The following is a 17,962-nucleotide window of genomic DNA, read 5'->3' on the forward strand; positions in this document are numbered from 1 at the left end:
AGATCACTTTTGCGTAATGATCATAGCTAATACTCACATGTGGCTACTATGTGCTACACACCGCGGGAGAAGCTTGAAGTAAGGTAGCTTGTTCTGTTCCCCCAGAAATCCTGAGTAAGGTATCACCCCCCCCCACCATCACTTTTAATAAGGAAGGAGACTGAGGCACAGCTTACGTCAGTAGCTTGCCCACTGAGCGCTGGAGGGGAAACTGCTGTCTGACTCCAGACCCTACCCACACCACGGTGTCTACCTAAAAGAAGCACATCCCATCCTCTCTGATCTCAGGTCCCTTCTGATCACGGTCTTCTCCTGAGAGCCTCGTGGCCTCTGAAGTGATGCAGGATTCCCAAGGTCATTCCCAAGCCTGGGCTGAGAGCCCTGGCAAGAAGGAAAGTTAGGAAGCTGTTTTCTAAGAAACAGGAGACTATTTTCTATCCTGTTAGCTGAAAATAGATGGGAAGATTCGGTCTAAACATTCCATGAGCCTTTGTAGTATAGCAGTTGTGGTTATGTAGGGGTCGAGAGATTCAAAATCTGAACAACCAACTATATTTTTAAAAAAAATCAGATGAATCTCTGAAGTTGCATACAGTGCAGAAATCCTGCTGGGCCTCATTCAGGGTACTTGGAGAGAGTACTTATCTTGAGAGTTAACATTTATTATGATGATAATTTACAGTGGAGGTGAATTTCCCTAAAAGATTCTGAGTGTTAAGTGTTGTTTTGAGAGCATTAGAAACCAGAATATTGTCTGATCAGGGACATGGGTGGAGCTGTTTTAAAACAACAGTGCTTTTGCTTGAGTGCGTCTGATCTCTGTTTTGATTTCTCACCCACACATTAGACCCTTCCGACAGCCTTCCAAATCATAGCAAGTCTATGGCTAGCAAATAATCATTATTTTCACAGATATTCTATAAGAAAGATAAAATTCTGGCCAGTGTAACATAGAAATGAATATGCTTACTTACATATATATATTTGTATCTATGTTTGTGTGTGTGTAAGCACTCACCCAAACACACACACACACACAAACACACACACCGCTCAAATCCTCTGCAAAGTGCTAACACTCTTACTAGAATTATTTCTAATTATTAGATACCCATGAATAATAAAAAAAGCACATTGCCCTCTCTTGGCTGAGAAGCTTTTCTTTAAGCTATCATTTACCGAATGCCTATATGTTGCACAGGGTATTAAGTGCACTGCAAGCAGCCCTACGTTAAATAGGTATCACTCTTCAGTTTTTCAGCTGAGAAGACAGAGGCTCAGAAAGATTAGGGAATAGCCCAGTGTGACGTAGCTCACCAGAGTGAGAGTCAGTCCAGGTCTGTCCCACTGAGGCCCTGGCTTTCTTTGTAAAGCCCACCTGCCTCCCTCCCGTTGACGCACATTTTTGACGAAGTTTCCTATGGCCCAGCTGCTTATCTCAGTGATCTTTTACAATTCTGTTGTATTCACTCTTCTAAAGCCTTGTCACTTCTGTGCCTGTTCTTGGGCTCAGCTCTTGGGCGCATCTCCATTAATCCCCTTTGTGTTTTCCAGCTTTGGAGACATGCTCTCTTTCACCCTGACGGCCTTTGTTGAGCTGATGGACCATGGAATAGTGTCCTGGGATACATTTTCAGTGGCATTTATTAAGAAGGTAATGTAGATTGTTCTTTTCTAAGGCTTAAATTACTTTCATAGATACATTGCTCTGCTTTGAGGATATTGTGTCATTGTTTCCTTTAGTTCTTTGTGTTAAAGGTAGGTGCGGCTGTTGAAAGTATTATGAATGTGGGGATCTGGATATCTAAATCCTATGTGGAGATGATGTTGTCTCCCCACCAGGATCATAAGGGCTTGCACGTGAGAACCCATAGTCAAAGGAAATCAAAGTGTCATGTTGTTAACACCACAGAAGCAGTCCCTGCATATTCCCTGTCCAGGACTCGGTTATTCTCAGGACCTAAGTAGAGTTCCTTCTGTCCTCCTTAAACCTCCTGCCCTCAATCAGGTATTCAGGGAACGGGAAAGAGACAGAGTATGTTGATTTCCTACATGCCTGGGTTTAAAGCAGGGATATAAGAGAAGGGGGTGTGCTTGGGTTCATCTTCTTAGGTTGAGACCACTTACTTGTAATCACGGTGCAGTAAATGTCTCTGGGATCGGTTCCTCCTTTAGGAGGAAGCTAATAAAGGGATGGGAAAGGTGGACTTGGTGTGGGAACAGAGGGCAGAGGAGCTCCCACCACTTCCTGCAGTTGAGTTGTGTAAAGACACATCTGCAAACTTATAATTCCTTCGAACAATAAATATATAGTCCTGCCTTGATAACTATTAAATGTGGCATTAAATCATGGATTATTATTACTTATTAATTGGTTAATTTGTTTTTCCTCTCTCTGTAATTGTGAAATGGTTTATAAGAGTATTGGCATTTTTCTTCCTATTGTATTGGGAGTGAAGAGATGTTTGGAATTCATAAATTTATTTTAGAAGTATTGATTTCTGGGAAGGGTTGTTTAAAATACATTCAGAGAATCTGTGCAAAAGCTGAAAAGTCAAAGCAAAATCCAGAGGAGTCACTTGAATTTTTTAAACCTTTTATAGTGAAATCGTGGTAGACTTATAAAAAAGTTGCACAAAGTAGTACAGAATGTTCCCATATGCCCTTCATCCAGCTTCCCCTAGGTTACATTTTGCATAATGATGGTACAATGAACAGTGGTGCGATACCATTACCGTTATTTGATTTCACCATTTTTTTCTACTAATGTCCTTTGTCTTGTTAAGGACCCGATCTAGGATCCAACATTGCATTTAGTGGTCATGCCTCCTTAGTGTCTTCCAGTCTGACAGTTCCTCGGTTTTTCTGGTCTTTCATGATTTTGACAGTTTTGAAGAGTCCTTTATTTTGTAGAATGTCCCTCGATTTGGATTTGTTTGATATTTGATGGTTAAATCAAGGTGATGCATTTTTGGGAAGAGTACTAGAGAAGGAACATTGTGTCTTTGTCAGCACATTGTATCGGGGTATGTCATGTTGATATGTGTTAGTAATGGTGATGTTGACCTTGCTTGTGTGATTGAGGTGATACCTGCTGGGTCCCCTCACTGTGAAGTTACTCCTTCTCCTTTTGAAGTTAAGCCGTATCTTGAGGGAGGTGCTGCCTTGAATCGAAGGGCAGAGGAGAGCCCCTAGTCTGTTGAGTGAGGGTGTTGGGAAGGGAAGCCCCCCAGATTGAACGCTTGCACGATGCTGCATATGTGTTTCAGACAAGAGCTGATTGGGAACCCAGGGCCTTCTTGACACACCTCTGAATTCTCTTTCCTTGTGTAAGGGCATAAAGCCAAGGGAGATGATTAATGGGAACCACTAGAAAAGGAAGCTTCTTTTTGCCTCTATTAGTCAGTGGTACGAATTGCTGAAGAGAAAGGAAACAATTGTAGATGAGAAAGCCAAGGAAATGGAAGCCGTAAATTATAAATGCAAGGAACAAATGTCACTGTTCTGTCCTTCTAGGCTAAAAGATCTAGAGAAGCAAGTTACATCTGAAGATACTGGGCTTTGTGGATTTTTCATACTTAACAAAAAAGGTTAACTCATTCTGGATTTTTGGCAGGCCTTTCTTTCCTACATCCCAATTACCTAGCTTGTCTGTTGTTAAAGCCTCTTTTGCTCTAAAAACAATGCTGTCCTGAATGCAAATTCCTTGAAGTTGTATTGTGCTTTCATCCATAGTATCTCTCTCTCTCTTTTTTTAAAGATTTTATTTATTTATATGACAGAGAGAGAGAGAGGGAGAGAGGAGAAAGCACAACCAGGGGGAGCAGCAGAGGGAGAGGGAGAAGCAGGCTCTCCACTGAGCAGGCAGCCCAATGTGGGACTTGATCCCAGGACCCTGAGATTATGACCTGAGCTGAAGGCAGATGCTTAACAAACTGAGCCACCCAGAGGTTCCCATCCATAATATCTCTTTTGATCTCACAGCAGTCCTTTCCAGAATTGAGCAGGCTGTCTTGCTACTTCTGGCCAGGAGGCGAGGATGCAGTGGCTTGGGGAGGTTAAGTGATGTCATAGGAAGTGGAGTGTCATCGGTTCGGTTAAGGGCTCCTTCCCCCAGGTCATGCACCTGTGCTTTCGAGTGGTGGAAAAAATAGCTCCTGAAGACTTGTTGAACCAGCATCACCTTTGTTCAGCCCTCCCCGACCTCACTGGTATGGAGTTAAGTGATTTCTTTTGCTCTCCATTCTCCTTGGACCTTGTGTGTGTGCCTGTGCTAACACTTACCACATTCTGTGGATTCTTTGTTCTTTTTACTGGCTCCCACCAGACCATGAGTCCCAGGAGGCTGGAACCACGGCTTTCTGCATGACTTTATCCATGGGGCTTGGCAGAGAGTAAGAAGTTAATACATTTCTGTGAAATGAATGAGTGAAATTTGTTTTGGAAGCATATTTTTAAACCCTAAAACTTGAAAAAGAGAAGGAACATAGTGACATTGTATTTAAATATATTTCAAGTCAAATTTCAGTCATGAATGGAAGGAAATTACAAAACTGTCTTTCGTTAAATGATGTGAGAAGGGGTTAGAGAGAATGACAATAATTTAATATCTGACTACTTAAGAAAATGGTTTTCACTCACTGAAATTAAGTAAAAAAAAAATCTAAGGAAATAAAGTAAAAAAACCAATCTAGCAGTCTTGGCAGTTTAAATAAAAAATTAAATATTTTCTCAAAAGGTAATACATTTAACGAATGTCATGTTCTTATTCCTGGTCATTCTCTTTCCTTTGCATTGCTACTTACATTTCAATCCCTAATGTGAATCTGAAAAATTCTCATCAGAAAATGACTTTATAATTGATAGTTTTTGTAAGGTTAACTTTTTTATTCATTAGCTGGTTCAAATTCAGCACTTAGACAACCCAGGAATTGTATGCAGGCAACTATCTTTTAAATAGAGCTTTATCTCGACAAAACTCAACTAGGAAATGCACTGACAAAAGATGCTTATCTCTGTGGTCCAGACTTGGCTTCCTATTAATGCCAAATTCATACCACTTTGGATAAATATTTTTTCCCTGCCAGCCCCTGTCTTCTTCCTTACTATCTGTTTTCTCATGTGCAGATCTAGATTCTAGTTTACAAACTTTGTCTGCAATAAATAACATCATTTCATAAACGTTTTGAAACATAGAATTTCTTGATGCCAATACGTAATGTTGCATTTTAAAGTCTTGCTGCTTAGGGAGAGGGTAGGAAGGTATGGAGAAGAAAGAAAAGAAAAAAACCAAAACCAAAATAAAACAACACAAAAAAAGCTAGGACTTTCTGTATTACGATTTGGTTTTCCCTTAGCCAAGTATAACACCAGTGCCTTTTCTTGGAAGGAGTGTTTCATACAAATTCTTTTGCAACCTTAGCTCTGCAGGAAGGTCTGGATCACCCTACAGTGTTCTCCGTGCCTGGACAAACATCCAGCCAGTTCAGTGTAGAGACCCAGCAATTTTTACCTTTTAAAAACTTGAGAGATTTATGGACCGCTGCTCAGATAATTTAAAATACGGCAGTGGAGCCGCATGTTCTTTATGGCTCTTTCCAGTTTTGATAGCATGGAAGAATTTTAAGATCTCATTCTAAGTTATTCTACGAAGTGTTTATGTGCTTTTAATAGTCTATGTCATTGATTCATGCACTGTGATGCCCCTTGGCTTCTTAGAAGCCGTGCAAATACTCCTCCGTGTTATTTAGGTAACATTTTTAAATGACTGGAAACATGCGGAGGTCGTATATATAATTATCACTCTTCTTTCTTGTGGTACAGCCTTACTTTCATGCAGCTGTGCTTTGGCTTAGCCTAGCTCACCTGTGTCAGCCAAAAGTGCAGTCATGGATCCAGGAATAATCTAAAGGCAAAGAAAGTCATTACTGATTTTTTGACAGGGGTGGGGGAGGAGACAAGAGAAATTAAAATTTAACCAGAAAATCTTTAATGCTCTGTAACTATTAAGATCCATAGTTTTTTAAATAGACATAGAAAATAACATTTGTATTTTGGTGAATTTGTATGTGCACTAATAAGGAGCCCGTCCACAGTCATTATGTCCACTCAGTCAGCACTGATGTCTTGGTTATTAGTACTCGCTAGATGACAATATTGGGTCATTTAAATGTCTGGCTAAAACAACTGACACATAAAGACAAAAGATAGAAGTTAGTTTAAAAATGCCACTAATGGGGTGCCTGGGTGACTCAGTCAGTTAAGTGTCCGTCTTCTGCTCAGGTCATGATCCCGGGGTCCTGGATCAAGTACTACGTTGGGCTCCCTGCTCAGTGGTGAGCCTGCTTCTCCCTCGGCCTGCCGTCCTCCCTGCTTGTGCTTTCTCTCTCTCTCTTTCAAATAAATAAATAAATAAATAAATATCAAATCTGTAACCTGCACTAGATTTACTGAAATGTTAGGTTCTATATATCACCAAAGAGGTGAGGTAATAGGAAAGAATAATTTTAAAGAATATTTTGATGACGGTAAGGGATTAGTTATATGGGAGAGAAATATATAGAAATGGCAAATGGAAATGGAATATGTATGTGGAATTCAAATATGCCTGAAATAAAGCAAAACTACGAACTATTTTATACAACATTGAGCAAGCCCCTTGGGAACATGACTGCCGATAATTTGTAGAGAACTTTAAAACCCATTAGCAGAAGGTGTACTTTGTATCAGAAAACATCGTGAGTTCTGGTTGGATATTTTGAGAAAGGAAATAGTATCAAAAGGTTATTTGTGAAAGTAGAGGATAAAATTGTGTTAGAGGGGAATCTTAGAGAGGAAAGTGAAGAAGATGCTGTCTTAGGGATCCAGGGATGAGTGGGACCCTGGGCCAATGTTGTGCTTGTACACCTGAATGTGTACCAAAGGGGGGACCTCATAAATGTGTTCACAGAGACAGAACATAAGGCACTGAGACTATGAATCATTAATGATGATGGCAAACTTGATAAAAGGTGATCATTGAGAAAGGAGGATTAAGAAGACAAAGAGATTGGTTTTCACACCATTTAATTTTAGGCTTTGTTGGAATATCTAAATGGAATTATATTTTTGGATGCCAAGAATAAGCAATTAACGTACTTCATAGTAAATGCCTTTTTATCTCTCTGTCTTTGCTAGACTATAAGGTCCTTGAAGTTCAGCATCCTGTGGGTTTTGCTCCTTTCTCTATTTCCAGAGCCTAGGACAGTGTAAGCCTGTTTTGTGGCACCCAACCAATACACATTTCTTGGATGAGTGAGAAGAGGGTGTGAAGGCTGCAGGGTGGGGGAGGGAGTTGACAGTAGGCTCTCAGGTGGAAGATTCTCCATGGAGCCTTAAAGGTACATCCACTTTGACTAAGGACAAGAAAAGGAGCATGGAAGATGGCATGAGTGCTGAGAAAATCAGAAGTATTGTCAACAAACTTCTGTGTGAGTTCTTCTAGTTTTTTTTTTTTTTTTTTTAAGATTTTATTTATTTGAGAGAGAGAGAGCACCAAAAGAGAGAGGCAGAGGGAGAAGCAGATTCTCCCCTGAGCAGAGAGCCTGATGCAGGGCTCCATCCCAAGACCCTGAGATCATGACCTGAGCTGAAGGCAGACGCTTAACCAACTGAGCCACCCAGGCGCCCCGAGTTCTTCAGTTTTTTAATAAATGCCAAGAATTGTGCTGGGATAATGGAAAATGGTGGAGGAGGTGTTGGTGAGGAAAGTGCGGAATTGACATTCTGTTTAGCAGAGGTCTAAAGGAAGTGTTAAACCATGAGCTCAGGATGAGGGTAATTGGATTTTTGTCAGAAAAAGATGGTCTTAGCTTGGTAGATTTGACAGAGGGGAGCACACTGTGAGGATTAAGGCAAAGGCTTGCCAGGGACAGTAAACACATTGGAGAAGTTTATTAGCCATGAAAGGCGCTCAAGCAGCCTTTTGAGAATCTTAAAGTTCTCATACTCTTCCTGTACTTTGTTATAAAATAATAGCTTTTTGGAGTTATAAAATCATCATATTACTATACTATACTCCTTTCTGTCATGTATTTCCTACCCCTGCGATCCAGATGTGCCTGGGGGCAGAGAGGGTATTGTTATCTGTACTGGCTACCCCTACTTCCACCAAGGAGTCATTGGCTAGAAACAGTGGAGATGGTACCCGCAGTTGCCATGGGCTCCTTTGCATTTTATTTTGTCCAAGGATGGAGAGAGGGGATGAGGAGAAGGGGTGGATGGGACAGCAGAAAGGAAGAATCACCCCCCCCCCAAACTGGGCAGGGGGGTAAGCGAGCAAATGTCAGTTTGTCATGAAACCAAATTATTTAGCTTTTAAGAAAGCAGTCATTATGTTGATGTAATAACAGCCTTTTAGTGTGAGTTGTCAACAGACAGTAATAACTTTTAATGAGGCCTCTAAAATAAAACCTTTATGGTACCCATGTGTTTGGGTTACTGTGATCCATTATTCTAACCCTTATTTTACTTCCTTCTTACGTTGTGATTTATTATGTTTGAGGCCTCAGTGATTAATTCCTTAGAGAACGTATTTTAGTGCTTAAGCTATTATTTTAACTTTTAGCACTGCTAATTTAAATGTTTTCCTGTTTGCTAAATTTGAGATGAGAAGAATTTGTTTTAACCATAAGAAATTGGAAGAATGGGGGAAAGAGTGTTTCATTGTGGAATAACAAGGAGAGTAGCCAATGACTGAGAAGTTGCCAGTTGAATTGTGTTGACAAGTGTGATTTGTGGGAGTCCCTTAAGAATGTAACAGGGTCATAATATGAACATAAAAATCATGCATCGTGTGGGTGAAGGAGTAGCCTGGGAATAGAAGGGAATGGCTATTAGTATATGTTGAAATTACTGCCTCAAAGAAACACAGGAGTCCTTGCACTGTATGTGTTGAAATCATCGGCCTCTGAAAGCTAAAACACAGAAGAAAAATCCCAGAGAAACCAGACAATAATTCCTTGAAGCTGTCTCCTTTTTAGAATTGCTTATTATTGAATTATAGAAATAAGATATCAATAGTGCTTTGTAATAATATGAGCAATCATCCCTGACTTGATGTGTTTCTTACTATTCAGCTATAATTCCAGAGACTTTTCATTCTGTGTCTGGTGTTTCTTAAGTGAGCTCCTGATTTCCTTGATTTACCCTTCTGTACTTCTATGCCCTGTTTACTTTGAGTGGTCAATTGTGTCCTCCTTGGATTTCCAGATAGCAAGTTTTGTCAACAAGTCAGGCATGGACATCTCAATCCTTCAGCGGTCCTTGGCCATTTTGGAGTCAATGGTGCTCAATAGCCACGACCTCTACCAAAAGGTGGCTCAGGAGATCACTATCGGCCAACTTATCCCACATCTTCAAGGGTAAGCATGTGGTCACCTCCCATGTGGGAAGGGGAAATGATTCTGGTAGACAGCCGTCATACAGCCCTGGGAAAGGTTTTTGATTGGTTTGATTAAATACACAGAAAAGGAATCTTGATTTGGTGTCTAACCACACCATGTACCAAACCAATCCCCCACCACACTGAAATGGTGCAGTGACTGGTCCCTTGTGGGGTGGGGGGTCCCATGCCTATTCTTGGCACCTTCTGTCCCCAGCGCCTGGCAAAACTGGCCTTAGTTTTGATGAATGTTGGTAGATATCGAAGGAGTTTTACTTTTAACATTATAGGACAATTTGCTGTCTTAAGTTCTCAACAGCATCTTTCCTTTGTCATTAAAAATAGTTTTTTCTGTGATATAATGAGTATTTTCATAGATAATTAAGAATTTTTCAAGATAGTCTTCCTTCTTAGGCTTGAGGTGATTACAGTAACCTTCTTTTGTCTTTTCTAACGTATGTGTTTTATCTCTAGAGGCTTGAACTCTAAGACAAGGCACTTAGCAGCCTGCAGGATTTGGGGTTCTTTCCCCTTCTCTCCACTCAGGTGATCAGTAAGGTTGTCCCTGAGAAGGACACCACTGTACAATGCTACTTTATAAATTAAAGTATGTGGAGTTACAGGTGGCAACAAGCCCCCTGAGGTGGCTTACACAAACAGGGAGTTCATTGAAAGGATCCTGGGGGACTTTCTAGAGCCCAGGAATGACTTCAGTAGCTAAGCCTTGAGAAGGATAGAAACTATGGCCTCCTGGACTGGTCACAACAGGCCTTTTCTCTAGTGTACTGGTTGGCACTAATGTGACCTGACTCCCATTAACTGCCATCCCTGGTCTCTCAGGTCACATTTGTAAATTTCAAGAGGAAATCTGATTGGCCTGTTTGGGTTGAGAATGCAGGCTGGGGCTGTGAGGAAATATTCAGTAGTTCTCAATATACCAAAAATGTTAACTGTTGTGTTTATAATGCAAACCTACCAAAGTGCATTAGATGTTGCCTTCATTTGGGAGAGGGGAAGGTGACCAAAATGTAAAATTTTAAGTCACTCAAGCTGTGGATTGTGGCCTCGGGGAAAATGAGCACATGCTCTAAAATGATGCTTTTGTGTGAAACCGCTCTAGAAATAATACCAGTTTCACATTTCCCTGAATGTGAAATGTATTAATTCTACAGTCTGTGTCTTTTCTCTGAATCTCGAGGGCATACTTGTGCATTCACATACTTGTGCTCTGCCAGAGTGGAGAGTTTATTTGGCAAGTGCCATACTGAGGATTTTGTATACATTAACTCATTTTATCCTAAAAGCAGCATCTTAAAGTAACTGTGTTCTTCCCCAGTGTTACAGAAGAGCAAACTGTTTTGGGGACACCCCCTGACCCCATTCAAGGCCACACAGCCAGCCTGCGGGGTACTGGGCTTTGGATTCCATCCTGCCAAAGTCTGTGTTCTGCCCTTGGCCTCTCCCTGAATTATCTCTGAATGTAGCTTACCGGCTGCTCTTTGTTTCTGGCTTGGGTCCTTATTTACTGTTTACCATGCGGCTTCTTTGAAATTTTTGCTTCCTTTGGAATTTCTGATTTCATTTCAGTGAAAAGCAAATTTGCAAATTTTAAAAATAAAAACTTGTTCTTTTTGTTATTAAAAAGTTTCTATTTGGAAATAGATTTTTAGAATACGTAATAGCATTGCCATGGAGACAAAGCAGTTTCCAGGAGTGTAGGGATACCCACGTCTAGTCCCAGATATACTTCATATATCAGACAGAAAATCACAGTTCCCCACGTACATACACATGTACAACCCCTGGGTTCATGTATTTAAGACCATTAGAGAAGAAGAGGAGAGCCAGCTGACTACCTTTACTTTCTGGGTGATCTCTGCTGAGCAGTGAATTGTCCAGCTAGTAATAGTAATTGCCGCCGACCCTCCCCCCCCCCAGCTGTGTTTCCTTCCTCATGATGGTTAAAATACATTCTCACTCAGTTGCCACCTGCATTTTCTAGGTCATCCCTTTCTCATCTTTTTTTTTGGGAAGATCATGATCCTTATCATGGTCTGACTCAGAGATAGCCTATTTTGACTTTCTGTATTGTTCTGTGTCTTTATAGGACAGATCAAGAGATCCAAACCTATACCATTGCAGTGATTAACGCACTTTTCCTGAAGGCCCCTGATGAGAGAAGGCAGGTAAGTTGCATTTCTTTGGTCATAAGACTGTACTCGGGGCTGGCAATTTTCAGGGCATCAAGTGCCCTCTCCTTCCCATCCTGGGGACTCCTTGGGCCTCCCGGCTGCCCTGCAGTTTGGCTGGCCAGCCTGGGGTCATTCACAGATCCAGTGGGAAGTAGGTGGAGGTGCATAAGCCCTTGTCTGAGGAAGAATGCTAGGAATGTTCCTGAGGCAGAGCCCTTGCATCAAATGAAACCCAACATAGAAGCTTGAAACATAAAAAGATGAAAGCCTTGCTGCTGTGAGGGAAACAGAGGCAGAAGGCCTGAGATCTTCTGTCATGCCCCTGAATGCTCCCTAGGGCAAGGGAGGGATTGTCCCTCTTTTCCTGATGAAGACACTGAGACCCTGAGAGTTGTCCCGCTTCGCCCGTGAAGTTTATTTAGATGGAAAGGACAGGAAGAAGACCACACCGTTCGCTGCCCCTGGTTGAGATAACTGTTTCTAAGTCAGGGTGGCTCTTTGCTCCATGACATTTCTGTGTCCATGTGTGTATGTGGCTGGGGGCGGGGGAAGACTGAGCAACCCATTTCCTTTCCTCTGTGTACACTAGAGAAGGGAACCCTTTAAGTGTACCTATGTGAAACCTATCCTTTGATACTCCCCTTTGTCTATAGATCTTTGGTTATTCTTCAGTGAGGTGTAAAGGATCCTTGTAGAGGGGGGTGGAAGAAGTAGAATCTTGTGTGTCTTGGATTGTAGCTGGCACCTCAAAATCCATTCATGTTTTTTTCCATCAACATAATATATACTGTGTACCTTGGTCACACAGTTTACTTCAGTTAAAAAATGGGTGGAAATATGAGCTCTTTCAACCAATAGAAAGTGTATTGGGAGCTCTGTGACAGTTACCACTAAATTGTTTTAGAAGAATTTAGAAGCTAGCGTGCTACTGAACACTGAACATTCGAGAATTTCATTTTTTTTTCATTTTATTTTTTCATTGCCAAGGATTTTAAACCTCAGTGACTAAACGTGAGGGTTTCTGGTTTGTTTTTCATTTAGAATTGCTCATTCCTTGGGGCTATGTTTGCACAAAGAGTGGAGTGACTTTATTGTTTCCTGTGCATTGGGTTTGGTGTCATTGGGAGCCAGGAGTTGCCTGCCCTCCCTAAGCCTTATGCTCCAGGCTGGCTTTTTAAGGGTGGTTTTGCAGGTGGAATCCTCGGTGGGGCTGCTCTTTTTATATCTAAATCTAAATGCAGAGCTCATGATAACTTTTGGCAGCCCAGCAAATTGCCTGACAGAGCTCACACAGGCAGTCCTGACATGGCCCTGGAGAAGCTTGATCCTTCTACTGGCCAGACCAAGGACACCTGGCCAAACTGGTAGCTGAGAGTAGAGTGGGGGGCAAGAAGCCATCTAGTCTGACCTCATGGGCCTTTTCTTTTTCCAATGGAGGAAGAGTTTGAATTAGAGGAAGCAAAAACTCTATGATTTGGATCCCTGGATCTAGACATGCGTAAGATGCATACACTTTGTATCTTCCCGTTACACTAAGAACTACTGTTAATCTACTGAATTGGATTCGCATGAGCACGGAGAAATAGGGAACCAGCTGCCAATCTGTACTGACTCCAGAATAACGATCACCATGAAACATAATGGCAGACCAGTATAACATTAGGTTTGGATTCTGGGAATCAAATTTTATTTTTTGAAAATCAGACAATATTTGAGATGACACAGATTGGCAGTATACTGCTGTCATGATAATAAATCACAAAGGAGAGTCTAATAACATTACATAATTTAAGAAAACAATCCAACTAAGAAAGATAGAGTGTATATAATCATACAGCAGCATATCTAGACTCTAATTTAGTTTTCGAATTAAAAATAGCAACACAGAAAATTGGACTTCATAAATTGTGTTGAATTGAAGATGAGTCAGTGACTATTGTTTGGAAAAGGAATATTTTGATTTTTAATTTAAAAAATATTTTTCAGTGAGTTAAGAGAGAGTTGGCTCTAAAAAACTAGTTTCAAGTTCGTAATGAAGAAAAGTTTGATGTTATTTTCTGAAGGCTAGTGGAGCCTGTGAAGCAGAAGACCAAGCTAATTGGGCATATCATCTGGGTTATATTATGTATTGTTATGGGCCTTTCTTGTGAAAAATTAAACGTTCTGAATTTTTGGGGTAAATAGAAAAATTTACCAAAGCCTGCCATCGATGATGATATTCTGAGAGTTTGCCTTGTGCCAGGCTCAGCGTTCAGCGCGTTATTCTCCTATCAGTGGAAAGCCTTATTTTGCCTCTTTACAAATGAGGAAATTGAGAGTCAGAGGGAGGAAGGAATTCGATCAGTTGCTGAGCAGATCAGAGCCCCACCTAGGCCTTGCACTTCTCTGCAGAGCATTCCATCGTCCAGGAGGCATCACACGGAGAACTCTCTGGTATTTGCCGAGTGAAGAACTCCCTGGAGCCTGAAAGACACCAAGCCCTGTTTCTCCAATTAGATTAAAACATAATCTAAACATTTATTTATTGGATTTACAGGAACAGCTTTGTTTGTTTTTTTAAAGCCTTAAGACATTGGATAAATTCCACTTCAGTGAAAAGATTTTATTTATTTCAACTTCTCTTCCCGACTTTGGGCCAGACACATTGGTAGGACTCCATTTATCTGGGTTTTTCTTTATTTTTCAAAACGTGTAAAATGAATTCATATGGATTTTAAACACCTATTTCTGCTTTTCCTGAAGAAAAATACCACCACGGTCAGATCATTTTACTTAGCAAGCAGACTGGAGTGAGTGGGCCTTACTGAAAGAGCGCTAGATTGTTGAGGGCTGGGTTTGTTGAGGACTGGGTTTATTGGGAGCCGGGTTTGTAGAGGGCTGGGTTTGTTGAGGGCTGGGGTAGAACTTCCTGCTTTGCCCAGGCCCCCTGGGGGCCTTCTGGTTGGGTGGGAGGAAAGTAGGGAAGAGATGTCCTGCTTCCCCCTGCCTCCTGGATATGGGACATTCTCCCTTTCTCTACACAAATTAAGGGAAGGGGTGCTTGTTTTATGGAGGTGGGGGCAAAAGGATCCTTTTCCTTCAACTCCTTGCCATTATTTTACTCTTCTCATGACAAACATGTTGGTGAGGTCCCTTCCAAATTTCTCTATGAATATTTATGATTTTCATAAACATCATTAAAAAACCTTTTTACAAGTTAGAAGATTTGGTGGGAAAAGCAGAAAATACAGATTCAAAGGAAGAAGTTTAAAAGACTCTTCTAAGTGCGTGCCCCAAACAAGAGAACCCTTGCAACTAGTCACACTGCGTGGCCATGCTTTGTTGTGCAAAGAGTCTTCTACCTACATAATTTTTTCACTGGATGGGCTCATACTACTTGCACTGTTTATTTACTTATTTTTAACTCCTTTTAAAACTAAACAAGATTTTTGTGAACATCTTTCCATGTCAATATCCCTATATCCATATTTATATCTATCTATAGTTTTATATCATCTCGATGGTATAAAATATTCTCTGTGGAGCATCAAGTTTACTCAAACCATTTTCTAATATTGAACAACAGATCCATGATGTGCACAAGGATTTTTCTATTTTCTCTCTGACCAAGCTTTTCTGTTCCTTAGGAGGGTAGTAGAAAATATTCTTTCATTTTCAACCAAAGATTTACTGTCCACTCTTTGCCAAACATGGTGCTGTGGGCCCAGAAATACAAAGATGAAAAGGACAGTCTTTGTGCCCCTGAGGTGACCATGGTCTTATGAAGAAGATAAGCAATGTCAAAGATAATTACGACAATTGCTGTACATATTGGAACTGTATTGTCCCTTTTAACTTATTTTAAGATTTCAAAAATCAATAGGCTAAAATAGACATGGAGAATATTCTTTTTGTTTGTGTGACAGGGTATAATTTCGTTTTTATAAAGAAAATAAATTAAAAGAGCCATAGGGTCCTTTGGGCCCTTTGTTTTTCATCGGGTCTGGGAGAAAAAGTGGACCATTCTATTTGCATTTGGAAGCAAGCCCCACTTCCTGTGGACCATGGAAAGATAGGTTCCTTCTAGATTGCCATTTCCCTTGTTTCCGAATGCATGATTGTTCTTGTTTTCCACAGATTGGAAGGTGTCTTGAAACACCTCACAGTATTTGTGCACTTTTCTCTGCCAGGCAGTGGGTCAGCAGGGGTGTTAACATCAAGTTGTAACCTCTAACAGAGCGCTCTGAATTTCCATCCCTTCTTCTCTCCTGCTTGCTTTCCTTTCTGTGGTGGCGATGACGCCGTTAGGTTGGTGTAGAGAGCAGTGTTGACATCCTTGATTGTCCTCTGACTGTAAGTCCCCACCTTCCGCTCCTGCCCAAGCCTGCCTGCGTGTCCCCCTCGCACTTCCTGCCCGTGTGTCTGGGCTGTCCTTGCTTCCTGCGAGTTTATTTTCGCCATGATTGAATTCACGGTTGTGGTTTTGAATCGTAGACTAGTTTCTTCTCTACTCAGCAAGAGTAGCAACTCTAACTCTAAAACCCAGTCCCTCCCCGCCAAAAAACACTCAAGTGCCTTCCTGAATGAATATGAGCAGTATTTTTGTTTTTGAATGTTTGCACCAAGGTTGTACCCAACTTTATAATTTCAACTTCATATCTCTGTCTCGATATTTAGAAAGAGTGTCCGAATCATTTGTTTTAATAAAGTCACCTGCAAATCCTCTGTGCTAGGCAGGCCAAAGCCCCAGATACGACTTATAGAAAAGAGGCCTAGCAATGCGGAGTGTGGACTCCCGGAGATTATCCCCTGCTCAGATATTTGTCCCTCCCTAAAGTGCCAGAGAGTTGACTTGCCTAGACTGTTTTCAAGCCCAGGGGTATGTACCACTTGCTCTTCGGTTTTGCATAGATTAAGATGAAATGGATCTTAGACTTCGAGGCTTAAAGTGATGGTGCTTGAATATTGGGACTCCTTGGTGCAGGCATGTTTCCTAGCAAAACCTCTCTGCATATGTACAGTTGAAGAAAAGCTGATGAGCCTTTTGAATGGAGAACCACTGCCTTTATCCACAGTATTTGCTTTTTATTCCGTGCTCACCTTTTCCTGGAAGGAGGAAATTCCTAAAAAAGGAGAAGTTTGCGGGTGCCAGATTTCCTTCCTTCGCTTTTGGACAAGGCTCTGTTACCTGAACAGACCATTCAAAAAGCAATGTGAATGAATACTACTGCCTGTTGGAGTCTATTCTTTCATAAGAAATACTGCTGATATCCAGTTAGGATGCACCCCCAGGATAAAGTCATTTGGGGCCATGTTGAAATGTATTTTTCTAACCTAAGGTTTTGTGTGGGTGTGTTTTTCCTCACCAGGAGATGGCGAATATTTTGGCTCAGAAGCAACTGCGGTCCATCATTTTAACCGTGAGTACCTATGCGGTGTGACCTCCTCATTGGGCAGGAACGGTTTGGTGCATTCATTAAGCTCCTCTTTTGGCTTCAGTTTGTGGTTTGTTCTGGGACTTGCTTCCATGATAAAGCAGTAGTAAGAAAGGAGGAAGAAGTGTGCTTTTGGAATTGGAATAAACAAGGCTTTCCCACAGGAATGGTCTGATATGATTGGAAGGATCAGTCTCTGAACTGCCCTAGAAAGACATTCTGGCAGGAAGGGGTGGCAACTTCTCCCAGTGGGGCAGGTTTATTACACTCACCATCACTTTATTTAATTTTTTAAAAAGATTTTACTTATTTATTTGAGAGAGAGCATGAGAGAGAGAGAGGGAGAAAGAGGGCTCTCACAGGTTGGGGGAGGGGCAGAGGGAGAAGCAGACCCGCCCAGCTGAGCAGGGAGCCCAATGTGGGGCTCGATCCCAGGACCCCGGGATCATGACCTGAGCGGAAGGTAGATGCTTAACTGACTGAGCCACCCAGGCTCCCCCTCACCATCACTTCAGCTTTGCATTTAGGAAATCAGGGGCTCCATGACTTAAAAAAATGCACTGGTGTGAACTTACACTGTTTTTAATGAGGAAGCTAACTGGGGACCTGTCAGACTCTGTCAGAAACCCTGAAATTCTGACCAACATTTCCCTGGGCCCCTCTGCAAGAGACGGGCAGGAAAGACGTACATGGAATCCGCTTGTTAACTGCAACGCAAAAATGACCTGAAATGTCAGTGGAAAAGAAGCCCTGCCTGTTACACGGTGAATATTTAGAAATAAATCAAATGGCATGATTTCCTGAGGCCTTACCCGTTACTTGACTTTAACCAAAGACTGAAAGAAGCACACGTGATTGATTCCCAGCTTACCAGAGAAGCAATTTCTGTTTCTGTGATTTCAAAGAGGAGTTCTACAAGCTCACAGTCACACACA

General features: G+C 41.4%; 1 protein-coding gene across 9 annotated transcripts in view; it reads left to right on the forward strand.

The window, feature by feature from the left end:
- ELMO1 (engulfment and cell motility 1) overlaps positions 1-17,962 on the forward strand; it is a 527,822-nt gene that overhangs the window by 176,575 nt on the left and 333,285 nt on the right. For all 9 annotated transcript variants that reach the window (XM_040644094.1, XM_040644098.1, XM_040644097.1 and 6 more), the window contains 4 exons: positions 1,555-1,654; positions 9,250-9,401; positions 11,529-11,607; positions 16,962-17,012. In XM_040644094.1, coding sequence (XP_040500028.1) covers positions 1,555-1,654; positions 9,250-9,401; positions 11,529-11,607; positions 16,962-17,012 — 382 coding nt within the window. The remainder of the gene's footprint in view (positions 1-1,554; positions 1,655-9,249; positions 9,402-11,528; positions 11,608-16,961; positions 17,013-17,962) is intronic.

The sequence above is a fragment of the Ursus maritimus genome, unplaced genomic scaffold (genome assembly GCF_017311325.1).
Source record: "Ursus maritimus isolate PB19 unplaced genomic scaffold, ASM1731132v1 scaffold_3, whole genome shotgun sequence".
In the NCBI taxonomy this organism is placed as follows: domain Eukaryota; kingdom Metazoa; phylum Chordata; class Mammalia; order Carnivora; family Ursidae; genus Ursus; species Ursus maritimus.